Source organism: Elgaria multicarinata, chromosome 8, assembly GCF_023053635.1.
Source record: "Elgaria multicarinata webbii isolate HBS135686 ecotype San Diego chromosome 8, rElgMul1.1.pri, whole genome shotgun sequence".
NCBI classification, from domain to species: domain Eukaryota; kingdom Metazoa; phylum Chordata; class Lepidosauria; order Squamata; family Anguidae; genus Elgaria; species Elgaria multicarinata.
The window spans coordinates 85,898,536-85,918,032 of NC_086178.1; the positions used below are offsets into that span (position 1 = coordinate 85,898,536).

At 41.6% G+C, this 19,497-nt stretch overlaps 1 protein-coding gene across 2 annotated transcripts in view; it reads left to right on the plus strand.

Annotated features, from left to right (window-relative positions):
- RNLS (renalase, FAD dependent amine oxidase) overlaps positions 1 to 12,600 on the plus strand; it is a 126,215-nt gene extending 113,615 nt beyond the window's left edge. For both annotated transcript variants that reach the window (XM_063132948.1, XM_063132949.1), the window contains exon 7: positions 12,331 to 12,600. In XM_063132948.1, the coding sequence (XP_062989018.1) occupies positions 12,331 to 12,483 (153 nt within the window). In that variant the 3' untranslated portion in view covers positions 12,484 to 12,600. The remainder of the gene's footprint in view (positions 1 to 12,330) is intronic.
- The last annotated feature ends 6,897 nt before the right edge of the window (positions 12,601 to 19,497 follow it).

Here is a 19,497-nt window from a genome sequence, read left to right on the forward strand (position 1 = left end):
GAAGGGAACACTTTATCCGGGCCCGGAGATTCGGGGGGTCATGAAAGCTATACCTGTTGAAATTCCCTCTTCCACATAACTATTAGAAGTTCAGGAGCCTATCCTCTTTTCGGATGTGGCCATCCTACCTGCAACCCACTGAGGGGAAATGATGCTAAAGTTTAGATCATGCTTGAGGATATTTATGGAAACTTGTTTCCCACAAATAAAGAACAATTGTACAAATGGCTAAGCAAGGGCAAGCTATTTCCTGAAACAGAAGGATTCCTAATAGTCATTACATTATAGCAACCAACAACTACAAAAAAAATAATCATAAAAGATAACAGTGTAACAACAGATTCAGGTAAAATGTCAGGAATTCCAAGAAACAATAGATGTTGTAATAGGAAGATGTAAAATTCTGGCAGGAATGGACTGTATGGACAGACACTATACAGCTGCAAAAATAATTCACCAACACTGGCCATCAAATTCAACCTCATCGAACAACCTACACCATACTATACATACCCATCCGAAGCAATCTTGGAAAATGCAAGACTTAAAATATAGTGGGACAGAAGAATTCATACAGACAAGACAATATCTTGCAACTGACCAAATGTAACAGTTATAGACAAAAAAGAATAACACACTTACCTCATTGACATAGCAATATCTAATGACAAAAATGTTGTAGAAAAGAAAGAGGGAAAGAGAGAGCAATATACACTACTAGCTGTGGTAGTTAAAGAACTATGGCAACAGGAAAAGGTTACTATTATCCCATTAGTCACATAGTCACCAGCATCACATCAAATTTTTTTTTACAGAAAACCTTCAGGAACTGGGCCTACTGAAATACATCCACAGCAACATCCAGAAAGCAGTCATACTTAAAACATGTTCCATAGTCAGTAAAAGACAGCATGACTTATTTATTATTTATTTATTTATTGCACTTATATACCGCTCCCTTAGCCAGGGCTCTCTGGGCGGTTTACAGAAATTCTAAAATTGAGATATAAACAAATATACAAAATTTAAAATTCTAAAACACAGAACATACACACATAAAGCATTAAAACTGTTTTTTTAAAAGAACTAAACATGTGGTTGATTAAGATGTGCCACCATATGCCTGGGCAAAGATGAAAGTCTTAACCTGGAGCCGGAAAGATAGCAGCGTTGGTGCCAGGCGAGCCTCGTCAGGGAGATCATTCCATAGTCTGGAGGCCACCACCGAAAAGGCCCTGGCAAAGACCGTCATGTCCATCTAGAAAAACTGCCACAAGCGAGAAAAGAGAGAGAATAATAGTATTTCTATACTGCCTTTCTGAAGCCAATCAAAGCAGTTTACAAAAATTTTAAAAATATAAACCATAATCGAATGAAAACATAGTAAAACATTACAAACGACCTTAAAAGGCCATAACAACATATCTCTTAATTCTTTTATCAAAAATAACAAGTTCATGGGCTAATTCCCAGAGGTTGTCTGTCGTCATGGAACATTATTACTTCCACCTCAGGCAGTTAATCCACCTCTGCATTTAACAGAGTGAACTTCAGCTTGCACTTGGTTGAAGACAGAAGTGGAACAGCCAACATGAGTCAATCTCCCAAACTGTTGCATGCTAATAACAATAATGGACCTTTCTGTTCTCAAAGCATTTCACCGCATATATTAACTGAGTTATCCATCCAATAGCCCTGTAAAATTTCCATTTTTATATAAAGGGTGCTGAGTTTTGGACAGTCCATTTTCCAACTCTGAGCTCATGATGATCTTGGGTCTCGTGTGCAGGATATGTATGTTGGCCACAGGATATGTATGTTGGCTAGCAGCTCAATCCACCTACATGAGCTTGGGTTCACCCATTGTTCACCCTCCATTTCCACCCCACTCCCTACCAGGTAACCCATTTTGGCTTGTACATTCTCATCCCCATCATTGTCTCATCCCCATCATTGAGCTCATCTAAGAGCAAAATCCTACCAAATTGATGCTCAATAGGTAGAGGGCTTCAGCAGAGGCCCAAAGGCTTGTGGATCCAGCAAACCAATATTTTCTATTCTCACTGCCCACAGTCCTGTCCCCCATGCCCATTTCTTCCCTCCTGAAGTCATGACCTCAGGAAACAGATCCGTCACGGAGCTTTCTGAGTGGTGATTTCTTTCCTCTAGCTTTGTCTGTGACCTCAGAGGGGGGATCCCAAATATCCTATGGCTGTAGAATTGCCTTCTGACTGGTTAAATTCATATAAGCGCCACGTCCTAGTCAAACACAGGAGGCAAATAGTTTATTATCTTGTGGACAATCTTTTTGTGTTGTTGTTGTTACTGTTAGAGGCAATGTGATCTTATCAGAGTTATTATTATTACTCAGAATTGTCTATCTCTTACCAAGGGTGAGGCTTGATGCTTTCCTGTTCCTAGTGGCAAGCATAACACAAGGGAAATAGAGCAGTAAACCTGACATTTGTAGTTCAGTTGCATTTCTAAAAAAATCTTTCATCCAGAAGAGGCAAAACTAAACAACAACAACAATAATCCAAGGAAGATTCAAGCGGGAAACTTAACGTTTTCGGCATCCTTTTTCCTAACCTTCCATCTGTTATTTGTTCCCTTCTCATTTGTTCTCCTATCTTCTACATCACTACCCTTTGGTCTCATTAACACATGCATGTACCTATTTTGATGTACTAAAAAGAAAAGAGGACTCTGTTGTTGTTTTCTTTAAAAAAGTTCTGGATAGTTTGCTTCATTTCTACCATGTACCAAAATTTTTCAGCTGACTGTTCCAGATTTTGACATTTTGGTGATACTGAAGTTGCTTCCAAAGATCACTGTTGCACTTTATTTCATCTGTTTATTATACATATTTATACCCCCATCTTTTGCACCACCAGCTTGGTGCTATATAAATAAATAATAATAATAATAATAACAATGAATGATTAGAAACATAGAAATGAAATAAGCAGTACAAAACAAAACCCAGTACCACAGCCTTCCTCATTCAGAAAGCTCCAACATAGAGTTTCTCTGGGAAGGAGTTCCAAAATCTCAAAGCCCCCATAAACAATTGAAATCCCAGGTTACTCTCTGCCATATGTCAAATGAAGCAAAGCCTTCGAAGAATATCTTAAGGAACAGATAGGTTTAGATGAGAGGAAGTAGTCCTTTAAATACCCAGCGCTCAAACCATTTAGGGCTTCAAAGGTTAACATCAGCACTTGGAATTGGGCCCAGAAATGAACCGGGAGTCAGTAGAGCTGCGTCAGAATTGGCGTAGGTTCTCTGTGGTCCAACCCAGTTAACAGCCTGGCAGCCACATTTTGGGCTAGTTGGAGGGTTCCACGCTTAAAGGCAATCTAGCAATAATTTTGATAGTTTCTCCCCCCAAGAACCCTTGAAAGGCATCCCCAAGTAAAGCACATTACAGTAATCTTGTCTGGATGTTTCTAGAGCATGATGCTGATAGTGTTTAGGCCCTAGAGGAAGAAGACCAGCATTAGCTTCTCCAGAAGGAGAAGCAGGAAGATTGGTAATGGGAGGAGGGAATGAATATTGGCCCTGCTTCATTCAGGATTTTTACCCCAGGGTCCAGCCAACAATGTCATCATCTACATGTAACCTTCCCATGGTTTCCCACCACTTCTTACATCTTGCTGCAGAAAATCCATGAAGAAACAAATGACGGAATAGCTGCACTTGTGATAGCTAGCAATAGCATCCTCCATCTAGAACAGAGGTGAGGCACCTCAGATGTAGGGGCCAAGTCTCCTGCAATCCCAGTGCAACCTCCTGGGTTCCTCCAATGGCTCTGCCATCTTCCCTGGCCTCATTGCTTTCCTCCATCCAGTGATCATTTTGTGTTTTCCCATTTTTTGCAGTTCTTTCCCCATTCTAAAAGTTTGGAATGCCTCTCGTAATGCTCAGTTGCTGGCAGTAAGAGCTTTAAGCTACAGTGTGCTGGTTTTCTCTGTGTTTTTGGTCCTTTTTTCCTCAGTCCCCACCACCACCAGAGCTTCTCCAAAATTGAATTCAACCCTTGGAGTAAAAGAGGTTCCCCACCCTCGATCTAGAAGCATCCTTGTCCTCTGCTGCTCCAGAGGGCAGGACTAGATCTACTGGGCTTACATTATAGGAGGGTTGATTTCAGTTGATCTGTAGGAGAAACTTCATAAAGGCAGAGGAACTAACTGGTGGACCTCCTTCAGAGGCTGGTTAGCCATCTGTTGGGGATGCTCTTACTCTGGGCGTCTTGCCTGGAGCAAGACAGTTTGATGGCCTTCAATGCCCCCTTCACCGCTGTGATCCTGTTCTTTCTTTTCCCCTCCCTTGTATTTGTTCTCAAACCCTGCATTCTGATACCACTGCTGTTTCACTAGAGCCTGCCCTGCCCTCTTTTCCGTGACTATGCAGTTGGAATTGTTGGTCCCAGTAGTCTGCCCTTGGATCCCTCCTGCACGGCCATCCTCTTGCAGACAGATTGCTCCGAGGCACTGCCACGGATGTCGTGCCCCTCCGCATGTCCTTTGAGCAGCTGCAGCTTTAAAAGCGACACTCTGGCATGGCATTGGACTTCAGGGAAGAGACTTCGCTTCCCTGCCCCCAGCAACCATTTACTCCCCACCCCAACGCCAATTTCAAAATAGGGGGTTTAAACAGGCAGGCAGGCTTATGGATCCATAACGCTAGCCGTGGTAGCAGATGTCACTGTAATACTCTGCATGACTCATCTACTGTACTCTGTGTCCTCCAGAGAGGCTGGGTTTTTTTTTCATTTGGGCTCATTTGCTGAAGATGGAATCAAGCAGGCTACTGCGGCTGTCAAGTCTCGAACCGTTTCCTAAAAGCATCTCCCTTCCATTATTAAAGAAAGCTCAATGGCCCACATACGACATCTGGCTTGCAGGGACTGGAGACAGTTTCTTGTCTTTTTCTTTTTTTTCCCCTGAAGCCATTGTGCCCATTAAGGGCTAAAGGATGCTGATGCACAGGGAAAAGAAAACTTTTCTGGCTTACTAGACAGTCAATTCTCAGTTTAGGATTCTTAACCACAAGTGTGGAATGCATGGGGGGCATGCAGAGTGACTGAAGGGGGAAACAGATCCAAGGGCCATCGTGATGGCTTTTTTTTTGGTCACATCACTCTCACGCCCCCAACTTTGTTTTCATGCCCCACCTTCCCCTTTTCCTCCTTGTATTTTATATATACTCAGCTGTTTGTTCTGTGTTACGGGTCAGCTGGGCCTTTTTTCCTCTCTATGAAGAATGCATTTAGCTTTTGTTTTTGCATAATTCTGCCTAAAGTTAAATTTTTAAAAGATCCAGACACGCTGTACTTAACATAGCATTTAAAGTATGCACATGAAGCAGCAGGGGAGAGGAGGAGCTCAGCCTTCTCTCACGAATGTTATATTCTCCGTTTCAGTCAAATATACCATGTTCAGACACCAAACGGAAGAAAGTTTGCAGAGACTGTATAGGGATGTGGCACACATCACGCATGAAACACGGCATAGTATCATGGCGATGGCCTGGTTTCCTTCTGTTGCCTGCTTTCATCACTGCACTACACATGTACATCAACTGGTATTGTCATCCAATCATGCTGCTCAGGTCTCACGTATGTCCAGAACTTAATATAAGTAGTATAGGTTGGTCGACCATGGGCATAACAGGTGATGTTCAACCAAATTCTGAAATACTAAGTGGAAAGACAATATCATACCTTGACATCCCAAAAAACCAAACATGCAGTTCACAACAATATTGCCAAATAATGTATAGCAACAGGAATGAATACATATGTAGATAACAACAGAATGGCTGTCAAAATGTGTTTCAGCAAATTGCCTTTATCAAGGCCATATCTATATATTTTAAGCCCTTGGGAGAAAATCTTTTATGGTCCAGTTTCAAATTACTTGTTACTGGGCTGCACTTCTCCATTCTTCTATTGGGAAAAGCAAATCCTTATAAGCAAACCTTTGAAAAAAGATGTAAGATCTCATTCCATGTTTTAGTAATACACAAAATAATTATAGACAAAAGAAGTGCGAAAACAGTTTTTACTAACTGCAGCTGACCAAAACATTATTCGCTCCCTCAATGTCCTAGCAGTTAAGAGTTCTGCCTTAAGATCATATCTTGGCCATGTAGGAACACCTTCTCTGGCTCCCAATTCATTTCCGAGTTCAATAAATAAATGAAATGAAATTAATTCAAAATGCTAGTGCTTCCCTTTCGGAAGCCCTACATCAGGTATGGGGAACCTGTGGCCCTTCAGATGTTGTTAGAATACAAGTTCCATCATTCTCAACCATTGGCTGTGCTGGCTGGGGCTGATGGGAGTTCAAATCCAACTACATCTGAAGGGCACCAGGTTCCCCACCCCTGACCTATCTATTCATTACATTTTAAAACCAAGCAATAACCTCATTACCCTGGGTGATGTGCAGATTGAAAGCATACATACACAAACAGCAAAAAAAAGTCAAATTAAAAAAAAAGTGAGATAAAAACCAAGATAAATTACCAGAAGCACATAATTACACCAGAAGTAAAACCTATTTGGCTAGGAACTCCTATAACTGGGACTATGGCCACAGCTAGACCTAAGGTTTATCCTGGGATCATCCAGAGTTCGCCCCTGCCTGAGCACTGGATCCCCTGTGTGTCACCTAGATGAACAGGTTTGACTCCTGCACGATCCAGGGATAAACCTTAGGTCTAGCTATGGCCTATATCTTTTTTCATATCACCCCACTCATTCACTGAGATTATCATCTGAGACCTTTATCCTTCTGAGATTTGGTGGGTAGGACTTGAGAAAGAGCCTTTTCAATAATGGCTCCCCACGTTTTGAATGCTGTCCCCAGAGAGACCTGCCTGGTACCCAAATTGATGTCATTGTAGTACCTTATTATTTTCCCAGAAATTTTAAATTTGTGACTGACCACTCCATTGGCGAAGTTGAAATGGCGTATAGTGATGCAACCACCTTTGCTTGTGAGTCCTGTTATTTCAAGATAGCTCCAGCTGTCAAGACCAGAGTAAGACTCAGTTAATGGAGACAAAGAACCAAATTAAATATGATGCTAAATGTGCGAACAAAAGTTGTGTTTATTTTTATGTGTGTGTGTGTGTATGTGTGTGTGTGTTTAAAATCTAAATAGCAGTGGGGGGTGCTGATTAAGACTACAGCGCCCAGCAAATTTGACCTTTTCCTTTCAGAGTGCCGAAAATAATCCCCTCAAAGATGCTATTAGCATCTGGAAAGAAACTTGCATTGACAGAAATGGGAACTCTTCGGTGGCTGTTCCAGGGCTCTGGAATTCCCTTCCCAGGGAAGCTAGACTGGCTCTCTCCTTAGTTTGCTTTCGAAGGCAGGCAAAAAAAATTTGTTGCAGCAGGCCTTTGGTGAATAGTTTGGACCTCTGTTTATACATTGGGCTTTTTCAAAATTGTTATTTGTATTTTAAATGTTTTAATATTAAAGCACATTTAATTATATTTTTAACTTTAGTGTATTTTTAATTATATGTTTTAATTGTATATGTTTTAATTTTGTAAAGCTGCTTGAAGCCCAGTGTTGGGGAAAAGGTGGGATACAAACAACATTTTTTCTTCCCAAGCCAAATAGCATTTTCAGATTTTCTTCCAAACCACCACCCACATTTTGATCACCCTTGGAGCTGCCAATTAGTGTTTTAGAAAACATACAATTTCCAAGAACGCATTTGTCATTGGCTGTAGCTTTGCCCTGAGTTAAAAATCAGGAAGCCTCCATGTCATATCTTGCCCCTGCCACAGCATCACTAAGGCTGTAACCCTGTATCCACTTACCTAGGAATAAGTCCCATTGGATCTATTTCTGAGTTGACATGTATAGGATTGTGGTATATATGGCTTTAAGCAAGACTCTCTTTCTCAGCCTCAGCCCCCATCCCTTAATCTGGAAAATGGGGCATAATAATACTTAACTGTTACAGGGTTGTTATAAATTTTACAGAAATTTAATGTTTTGAATGCTCAAAAATGCTAAACGAATGCGAAGTCTGATAATTCTGACTTTTGCTTAGGAGAAAGCCCCTAGGTGCCTTGTAGTGAATGGGCTGTGAACAGAGACACAAAGGAATCAAAGAACGGGAAAAGCAGACCGCTTAGGAAAAGAGGTGTGGAAGAAGTCATGTCTAAGAGATGGAAAGCAAAGGACAAAACCAGTTGGAACGCCTAAGAGCGTCATCACTCAGGGGGAAATCGTGTTTGCTTACTGTCGCTTCTCCGCCCACGCGTTTGTCCCTCATTACTTCCTCTTTTGAAAGAGGAAGTCAACAACGTGCACATGGCCCATTCAGTGGGCCATTTTGACTTCTATCTTTAAAAATAAGTTGGACTTACTGGGGTGTTTTTTGTGGTGCGAAGAAGGCTAGAAGGGACGGGAGGCAGAGGAAGTCATGAGAGGGGCCCGCAAAAATCTGTGAGTGCCCAGTAACGAGCATGCAACAAAACACTTGTCTGATGGAGCTCTAACAAAGAATTATTATTATTATTATTATTTATTTATATAGCACCATCAGTGTACATGGTGCTGTACAGAGTAAAACAGTAAATAGCAAGACCCTGCCGCATAGGCTTACAATCTAATAAAATCATAGTAAAACAATAAGGAGGGGAAGAGAATGCAAACAGGTACAGGGTAGGGTAAAACTAACAGTAGAAAGTAACAGTAGAAGTCTGCACAACATCAAGTTTTAAAAGCTTTAGGAAAAAGAAAAGTTTTTAGTTGAGCTTTAAAAGCTGCAGTTGAACTTGTAGTTCTCAAAAGTTCTGGAAGAGCGTTCCAGGCGTAAGGGGCAGCAGAAGAGAATGGACGAAGCCGAGCAAGGGAAGTAGAGGCCCTTGGGCAGGCGAGAAACATGGCATCAGAGGAGCGAAGAGCACGAGCGGGGCAATAGTGTGAGATGAGAGAGGAGAGATAGGAAGGAGCTAGACCGTGAAAAGCTTTGAAGGTTAACAGGAGAAGTTTATATTGGATTCTGAAGTGAATTGGAAGCCAATGAAGAGATTTCAGAAGCGGAGTAACATGGTCGGAGCGGCGAGCCAAGAAGATGATCTTTGTGGCAGAGTGGTGAACAGAAACCAACGGACTGATGTGAGAAGAAGGAAGGCCAGAGAGAAGAAGGTTGCAGTAGTCCAACCGTGAAATAACCAGTGCATGAACAAGCGTTTTGGCAGAAGAGACAGACAAAAATGATCGAATCCTGGCAATATTATACAGGAAAAATCGACAAGCTTTAGCTACTGCCTCAATATGAGGAATAAAGGAGAGCGAGGAGTTCTACTTTCTCCCACAGTCAAGTTTTCCTTAGGCCTAATCTACACCAAGCAGTATTATTGCACTATGAAAGTGTTATATAAAAGGCAGGAGCCACACTACTGCTTTATAGCGGTATTGAAGTGCACTGAAAACTGTTGGGGCCCATTGACACTGACCATATACCACTTTCATAGTGCTTTATCCTGCTTGGTGTGGCTCCTGCCTTTTATATACCACTTTCATACCACTTTCATAATGCAATATCCTGCTTGGTGTAGATTAGGCCTCCATCTCAAATTCTTTCTACCCGGTTTATGAAGAAATTTGAAAAATGTGGTAACTTATAAAAAAAGGGGGTGAAGCAAACTAAATTCTCACCCATCCCTAGGTGGAAGAGGCAGATAAGATAAGATGAGCAGGAAAAGGAAGGAAGTGAGAAACGGGTAGGCTAAAGTTGCAGGGTAAGGAAAGCTGAGATGAAGGGAAAGCCAGGTAGGACTGGCATTTGCCCACCTACTCAGATGTAGTCCATTTTTCTAGCCACGTTTTCATACACATTCCCACCATTTCGTGGACATATCCCTAGTTCAGGATAAAGTATCTCCAATTCACTCCTTTCATCTGAGAAGTGATAAGTGATAGTTGCCATTTTGCCCTGTTGACATTAATCTGTCCTTTTAAAAAGCCTAGACAAATTCCATATCTATAAACATATAAACAGTTATTTCCATTTGCATCGGCAGTAATTGCAGTCTATGTTCGTTTTTTATTTATATTGTACTCTCCTTCTGTAAACAGCTCTATTAATGCTAAAAGGAATCTATTTCCTTTCTCTCCCAACAAAATTAAGTCAGGGGAAAAAATATGGAGAGCCTGTTTTGCTTGGAAAAAACACAATGCCATTTTCGCTATTTAGAGAATTCTTTTATCATAAGTGATATTGTAGACTGGACTTTACCACAGGCTGGATGTACATTTATATTTTAAATGTTCTGGATTATATCCACTGTTGTTTCTATGTTCTTTACATATGCACTTTCCCCTCTTGAGAACCGTAAGATGTTCTTTTAAAATCATCATCATCATCATCATCATCATCCAGCATATACAAACCTGTATACACCAGTGTTATGGCTGATGGGGGGTGAGAAATTGAGATAGTTCTGTGGAGCTGCAGTGATAAAATAATTGTACTAGATTATAAACAAATCTCCCCCCCACGCCTCCATACTCTGCTTTAAAAAATGACTTGTAAAAATATTGAGTAGGGAGGTATCTCTGTGGCACCACTTTCACTGCCAATCCCCTCAAAAACCCACAGCATCGCAGCTACGAAGCAGTAATAACAATGCTACATGGCCAGAATATTTGCAGCACCAGTGTCACGTGGCAGTGATGCGCAGAAAAGATCAAGTAACAGTGGAATTGTCTTATGTAATTATTATTTTTTGAAAACTCTGCTCAACTTTTTAGCATTGAAAACCCCTATCTGCAGACAAATGCAGCTACAGTTAATTGATTCTTTGCATGATACATATATACTGCCCTTGCTTTCATCCCACAATTGTCTCATGAGGTGCTTTGCACATGTGCAGAGGTGTGCCCAGGTGAGGCATCCTCAGCAGCACTCAATACACCACTGACACGTACACAAACAACTGTGGCGACAGCAGAGCAAAGTAAAAATACACAGTAAAATAAGACCTCAAAAATGTGCAGCTTTGCGCCAAAACTCACGATGTGGATGCAAATTGGCAGCTGCGTCATGTAAACAAAGGTGCGCCACTTTGCAACCACAATGGAGTATATACAGAGTGTAGACATGCCCTAGGTATGACTGTGCAACATCAACATTAACAATGGCCATGACAAAGGAATTTGAGGTGTTTGCCCAAGCCAAAACAAGTGGCATTGAAAATTAAACAGGGACTACTTTACCACAGACTAAGAAACCTGTAAGTAGAGCTGCAGTTGGTATAAGACAAGGGTGTGGACCATTCAAACCGTTTTTTTCAAGAATAAATCTATTTATTTATTTTGTACATGTCTATGCCACCTTTGTTTCATCATGGAACTCAAGGCAGTATATGTGAGTCTCCTGGATGTTCTCCCCTCCAAGCACTGGCTGGACCCAGACCTGCTTAGCTTCAACAAGGTGCCCTCAGATCCTGCTGAAATGAGCGTTAGGCAAATCGCCCCATTCACCCACCAACTTGGCTTGCTACTCCAGTGACAAGTGCCACAATGGGGGAAATGTATTTGTTTAAATTGTATTTATATGTTTTAATTGTACATGTTTTAATCTTGTAAACTGCCTTGAGTCCCAGTACTGGGGAAAAGGTGGGATGTAATCATCATCATCATCATCATCATCATCATCATCATTTCCCAGTGTGCCTGGCTCACAGCTGCAGCACCACATCATGTACCAGAGTGGGGCAGGGAGAGCTAGCGATCTCCTTCCATTCCGCCATCAAAGTAGCAAGGAAGATTAGTGGATGTGCTGGGAGAGAGTTTGGAGACAGAAAGGGAGGAATTCTTTATATTTGATTAGAGACAAGTGTTATGGCTTGCTAACCTGTGTGCACCAGTTGCTGGGGAACATGGGTGGGAGGGTGCTATTGCACCATGTCCTGCCTTGTTGGCCACTGTGTGAACAGAGTGCTGGACTAGATGGACCCTTGGTCTGATCCAGCATCAGGGCACTTCTTATGTTCTTAAGATTCATATTTTCAGGCAAGGACACACAAAATTCAGACCCATCAAAGGTTGAGATATATTTGAGAGAAGTGGCTTTTATGAATGTCATAGTGATTTCAGATCCTTTTTCCTCCTCGTGCCATGAAGCACATTTCCGAATAATGGCACAGCATTGTTGTGATAGATGCCAATTATTATTAAATAAAGGGTCTGTTCCTTCCAATTAACACACCTTTCCATGTGATACAAGTTGCTCATATGTCATGCAGTATCACCAATAGTTACTTCTTATGTCCACATGTTTTCTATTACAGGTTACTAAAGCTTTCCCAGGAAGTCCAGGACAAATAACTCTTCATAAGAAACCTTTCCTTGTCTGTGGAGGTGATGGATTCGTTCACTCCAACTTCGATGGGTGCATAGAATCAGCCATGACTATTGTGGAGGCTTTAAAGTCCAGTTTGTAGGATTGTTAGTAATTGTTCCCCCCAATATCAACTTATTTCTAGAATGATTTATACATTGATTTACTAAAACTTGGTATATGTAACCTACTTGTCCTCTATTTAAAGGAAATAAATCATGAGAAGTCTTCAAACGTTTCACAGATTTATTGCAATAGTGGTGAATGTTTCTTATTCGTTTGCTCTGCCTTGAGGACGTGATCTGTGATCGTTCTTCTAGCTTCACAGGGTGTCAGAAATACATAAAGAATGGCTGTATGCCTTCTGTCTTTATCCAAATTAGCTCTGAAACTGGTGCAAGTTTGACACCCAGAATTGGGGAAGTGGGAAGAAATCTTTGATTACTTACTTAATATTTATATGGTCCAACCCTATAAGAATTCTTATATGGCCCAACCCTATAGTGGAAGAACCAAGCTGGCATAGCTTTCCCATCCATATCAAACCTAAGATACCTGAGACTGGGTTTTGTTTTTGTTTTTCTGGACTAAAACTAATGTTTTACTCTTCACTCTTGGACTCAACTGTGTGTGTGTAAAATCTCCCAAAAAAAATTCCAGACACCCTCCTTCCACTTGCAGGGTACCCCAATTAATATTGTCACCTCACATCCTTTTCCTGTATAGGGGGTGGGGTTATGTTTTCTGCAGAATGGAGATGCTTCTGGGATTGCCCTGTGCCTAACAAACACAACATGGACAGCATTAAGGAATCCCAATGTATCCTTTCTCCCTCCTTTGGACAGATAAGGCTTCCTCAGTGTAATTTCCATTAAGCCTGGCCATTCACATTTTAGAGATTAACCAGACTGGGCTGAAAATGCTTTGAACACATTTGGCTGGATTTGGGAAGAGGCAGTACAAGTTGTGACCCCTCGTCCAAAAAAACGTACAGATTTTTCAAGGGGAACACAAATCCGCCATCAGGATCAGGGGGCACTTCACTTCTAGTTGTGGCGACAGATGTCTTCCTTTTTTCTCTCTTTTCCTTTTCTGCCACCATAGGTTGCCACAGTAACACCAACCCTCTTTTTTTAGTGGCCAGGTTGCCATTTTGCTTTTCCCATAATGCCCCAGTTATAGCAACATTCCAGAACATTGTGAGGGAGAAATTATGGCAGAGGGAGAAGGCACACCATTTTTTCTCCCACAATGCCTTGGAAGGGAAAAAAGGAAGATTCACATCACTGCTGCTTTCAGTGAACTGCCACCACCTGATCTTGACAACCACCCCCAAAAAGAACTTGGAAAACCCTTCCCCCCTCCAATCACCAGCCAAAAATAGGAAGGCAAAATTGGGGTGCATTGGGTTCAGCCCTGTTAAGTTCTGCTATGGTCTTTCCCAGGAACACGTACGTGTGTGTGTGTGTGTGTGTGAGAGAGAGAGAGAGAGAGAGAGAGAAAGAAAACCATAATGTTAACGCATTTCCTCACAAAAAAATAGGAAGTTGACAGTAGTTGAACATTTAAAACAACAACAACGAAACAACAACCCTAAAGCATATGTGTGCTCAGCTGAGAAATGGGGTTAGTAGCTGCCTGACATGATGCAGGTTGGCTAGTAAGCGTAGACTGATGAAATAAAACTTTACGATGCCTTGTTGGAAAAGCTCAATTAACAAACTGTCAACCCACATGTCCTGTTCAGGCGCTGAGGATGACAAATGATCACAAGTGAGCAGTAATTTTTTTCCACCTTGAATGTTTTCTGCAGGCAGAAAATTACCTTGCAAAACAAACAAAAAATAAAAAATAAAGGGAGAGAAGGTATGCATTGTGTCATTGAGACCAGCATCTGCATTATGATCAGAGAATTGGAATGGGGTGGCGTGGGGTCAGTGGAAGGAAGCTCACAATGGAAAATAATCTATTCTCTGTATTTACATGGGGACATTATTAGGAATCTACATTAGTCTAGTAGCCCATCTCCCCTTTATGTATTCCAGGAGACTGATCTGAACAGTCCGCTTGAGTTGGACATAGCTGGTTCTTGCAAAGTCAAAGGTTCTGCCCACCCACCAGTGGATTGCAATGCCTGGCTAATCGAAAATAACTGATTCAGTGCTGTGTTGCTAATGTATCCATCCATGTACCCAAATCTTGCTTTCTTAGAACAAGCAATCTTCACTGATACTTTCAACAGACTTGCCTGAGGCAAAGTCTCACTGAGCAGCTATTCCATTTTCATGCAACAGCCATTGTGAGTGACATCTGCAAGCTACGTTGTGGTATCTCCAGACTAGTATTAAGATCCGGTCAAGAACTTGCTTTGTTCAAGTTTGGAAATCCATCACACCTCAGGTAGGCTAACTTTAGTCTTGTGCAGCTGACCTTATTTTGTTTTAATTAGAATCCTGGTCCACCAAGGTGTGTTGAAGTTACAAAAGAACTTTTAACGATAACGGTACAATTAGTCTGAATTATGTAGTCCTAAATATGCTTTCCTGTTAATAATTTAAGAAGCACCTTGGCAAGGGGCTTTCCATGGTCTGCTTGCCCAGCATTCTTTGCAAGAATCCTCCACTAGAAATTGGATAGATGGTCCGCTAGAAAATGGCCAGAGGTCTACCAGCTAAAGATTCTCCATCCAGTGTATTTTCTCTATGGGTTGTACAAAAAATTCCACACCTTTGGAATAAGTTACCATCGGGGTCTGCCATGCTCTGTCATTGCAGGCTTTTAAGAAGGCCTCGAAAACATATTGACTGTTCAGATGACATGCTAAGCCACAATGGTTAAGCATTTGGGGCTAAACATTATGGTTTACTGTGTCATGTGAACCATTCCTAACTGTGGTGGTTACATAACCCCAGTTTAAATACACTCACTAACCATTTGCTGCAAAAAGGTTAGTGGCCTAACCATGGCTTAGTGTGTTGTCTGCACAGGGTCTTTTTTTTTTTTACCTTGACCTTTTCCTGAAATGATTGCTTGTTGTTGCTGTTGCTGCTGTTTTTTTATCATTGGTGTTTAGTGCTGTTTTTATTGCGTTTGTTTTTTTCGCTTTGAATATCTTAATGGTTATGTGTTTTATTGTTGTAAGCCGCCTTGGGAGGACTTCTGGCCTGAAAGGCGGCCAAGAAATGTTTTAAATATTTTTTTTAAAAAAAATGATAAAAAAGAATAAGGCAGCAGATGAATTCTTTAGTTGCAAGAGGTATAGGTGCGTTCCCTCTGGATCAGACATCCACTGCAAAGGAATCTTACTTTCCCAGTCCATGAATTGAAATTTGGTGGATTTGATTATAAGAGATTGTTGTTCAGAATGTGCATGTTTGACCTATTGGATAAGGTGCATCCAACTGCTCATAACGATTGCCTCCTGCCACTCTGCAATACTACTTAAGGTATTTCGGAGACTTTTAAAATATGTGTTGTGCCTGCCGTATTTCCCTCTGGCTGTTCATTCAAGCAGCCATGTGAAGAGCCCCAGAATATGTACATACGCAGGTGTGAATAGCTTCTCCACACAAGGTGGGGCGGGGGGAGATCCTGGTCCAATCCGGATCTTCCCACATGTGAAGGAGCTCTGCACATGTACGAACATAGTTCTCCTTCCTCTCTGTTTGAACTAGCAGATCCTCCCATCTTCTTTGAAGGCAGGGAAACTTTCATGCAAGTCTTCCACAATTCCATCTTCCACGTATTTCTCAGCCATTATATGGTTTGAATTGCCATGTGGTGTTCCAGCCCCCAAATCTAGGGGCTGTCTACACGCAGGGAAAGCCCAGCGGTGGCTCGGGAGATAGAAAGCGTGCGGTTGAGGAGGGAGGCGGCAACCCAGCACCGTGAAAACACCCCCCTAGTGGAAATGTATTTTCACAGCTTTTGAGGTCAATTTTATCTCTGTTGGAATGACTGGGAGGAAAACTGAGAAACCATGCACATAAGGTGCTAGGACATAAGGTGCTAGCAAAGTGACCCTACAAAATTCTGTTTAATTTTTTAGTTAGTCTTCATGTCGACAAATGCTTGAATCAGAAAGCCGTATGTGGTTATTTTTTCCCCATTTCTTCTGAGAAAGGAACAGAAAGGGTCAAAATCCAATATCTTGTCTATTTTCATAATAGACAAATTATTAAATTTTCTTCATATCACCACAGGTGGCATTAAAGATCAACAATACCCTATAGATTTACAAAACTGCTTAACAAACCTGCATTTTAAAGCATATTTTCCTGCAGTTAGAATCTTTCTTGGAACTCAGGGGAAAAATAGCTTTTTCCTCATACCTATTTGAAGGGTTCATGTTGAGTAATACTTACTTATTCTTCTTTTGAGGCAATTTTGACCCCAACTGACAGACTCCCCACAATGTTTCATATCATATGAGAATGTTACAACTGATACAAAATTTGTGCTATTCATTGAAAGTTGACCAGTAAGACAGTGTCCTGCCATCCAAACCCTCAAAGTATGACATAAAATTCTAGCTGTCTCGCAATACCAAAATATCATATGTTTATGATGCTGACATACATAAGGGGAAGGAAGAAGGTGTTTCAGCAAGCTCAAAATCTAGGCCAGACAGTGATTGAGAAACTATCCCACACAATTACAGGATTTCTGATGAATTGAAACAACAGTTAATTTTTTTTCCCAGTAGCCAGGGAATTGGCTAAGAAAAAAACTGATTCTGGCTGGCCTTTTGGAAAACAATCAAGCAAACCAGAAATGTCTTCCTTTCCCCCCAAATCTAGATGTGTACACAGCAGCATTGTTGGTTTCCCAAAAAGTTTGACACTTGTTTGTTATGTAGCAAAGAAAGGAAGAAAAGTGATTGTCCTTTCTTCATTTCATAGAGATGCAGGAGTCTCATACAACAAATCTTCGCTTGAGAACATTCTTTATTACTAACGTAAAGCCTATGTAGCCATGGGAGCTAGTAGTACTGCTCCTTTCTGGGTTTGTTTGTTTTTTGCTCCTCAGTCCCCTCACCACAGGGGCTCATGACTGATGCAGACGTGGCTCACAGATGGTAAATCCCCCCTCCGAAATTTGCATGTTGTGCAGACCCCTCCCTCGTGTGCCCCGATTGGGCACCTCCATCTTTTTCTCCCTCCACGCTGGCAGCAACAGCCTAACTGCAGCTGTGCCCAGGACCCACCTTCACATCACACTGATTTGCTGAGCAGGGGCTGTCCATCATCCCATTGGTGGAGGGGCTGCCCTGCCTGGAGGAAATTAATTGCTATTAAAATTTGGGCTTTGAACTTTTTTTGAACTTTCAAAATTTTCTACATGCCTACACTGCTCAAGCTTCAGTTTATAACAAAAAATGAGCAAAATCAGTCTGGTAGATCTCGAATAATGAGATTTGCAGTACCATGTTCTTATATAGATAATAACACTAAACCTGGCGCAGATACCTTTGACCAAATGGTCTCCATATACATTTCCAAATGCATGATCAAATAGTGGCCAGTGGTTTGTTGTTGTTGTTTCAAATGCCTGTTTAAATACCTCTGTTGTTTGGAAGCTGAACAAATCATGATGGTGTGAATGTCCCAAACGAAGTCTCTTCCTAGTAGACCTAGTAGTTGAGCACCCTAGAGACAGAGCTACCTCAGAACTGGTAAGGCGTGCCAATGCTGACACATGGAGTTACTACAGGACAGATGTTACTGCACCACCACCAGACATTTTAAGAGACCATGCATCTCGCCTGTCATGCAGGCCAGAGCATTTAAAGAAGGAGCAGGCAGACGTTGCCTGAACACGCACCTGGTGCTGGCAGTTCTCTCTGTCCCATTAATGGTTCAGTAAGTACATTGCCAGATGGCAGAGAGCAAAACCGCTCAGCTTTAAAGCATTCCATTCCCAAGAATGGAACTCCTATCAAATATATATTAACTTTTCAATGCAGTAGTCTTTAGTAGGGCTGATCCGAAACTAGTTATCTAGTGTTGTGTTTCCTTTCAGTGATGTATGACGTGTGAACATCTTCTTGTTACTTTAACGCTCCTTATCATCCTTTTGTTCCCTGGCTCCATTTTTCTCCTTTGTCATCATCTTCACTATCATCAGTTTCATTTCCCCTTGCTGCCATTCAATCGGTGGCAACGCATGAGATTTAGTCAATGATGACATTGCTGACATGGTCACATCATAGATGCCTGTCCCTGCCTTGGCTGGGTTGACTATCTCTGTTGCTCCTTCCACGTAACCAACTAAATACTCAGTTGAAACCACTGGCAGACCATGATATGAATGTTCAGTAAGGCTGTTCTACACCAACAACTCACCTGCTCAATGTATTGCTGGGGCCATTGGATCGGTTTTCGCTTCTTCTTATTATTATTATTTATTTATATAGCACCATCAATGTACATGGTGCTGTACAGAGTAAAACAATAAATAACAAGACCCTGCCGCATAGGCTTACATTCTAATAAAATCATAATAAAGCAATAAGGAGGGTAAGAGAATGCACCAAACAGGCAGTATAAAAGTCAGAACAAAATCAAGTTTTAAAAGCTTTAGGAAAAAGAAAAGTTTTTAGCTGAGCTTTAAAAGTTGCGATTGAACTTGTAGTTCTCAAATGTTCTGGAAGAGCGTTCCAGGCAAGAGGGCCTCCAGAACACTATTGGAGGAGGCTTTAGACGTGTACCAGAGGCCTTTATGCTTCCTTGTCATCAGGAACTATCCTTTATTCATGTTAGGCACCATATGTCTACTCTACACCTTCACTTACCTTCCACATTTTCACCTCCCAACCCCCAAATTTCCATTGCTGTTTAACCTTTCCATCGGCCAAAGCAGGGGTAAGTAAACTCAGGCCCAGGGGCCAAATCTGGCCATCCTAGGGTCCCAATCTGACCCATAAAGCCAGGCCCATGCCCCTTTACCATGACCACTGATCATTTGGCGGTTTCCCTGCTTTTGTGCAGTTTTTTCCCCATTTCTAAAAAGTTGGAATGCATCTCCTAAGGCTTCATTACTGGCAACAAGAGCTTTAAGTTACAACAGGCTGGCGGTGGCGGGGGGGGGGGGGGAGTTGTTGTTTTGCCTCACCCCT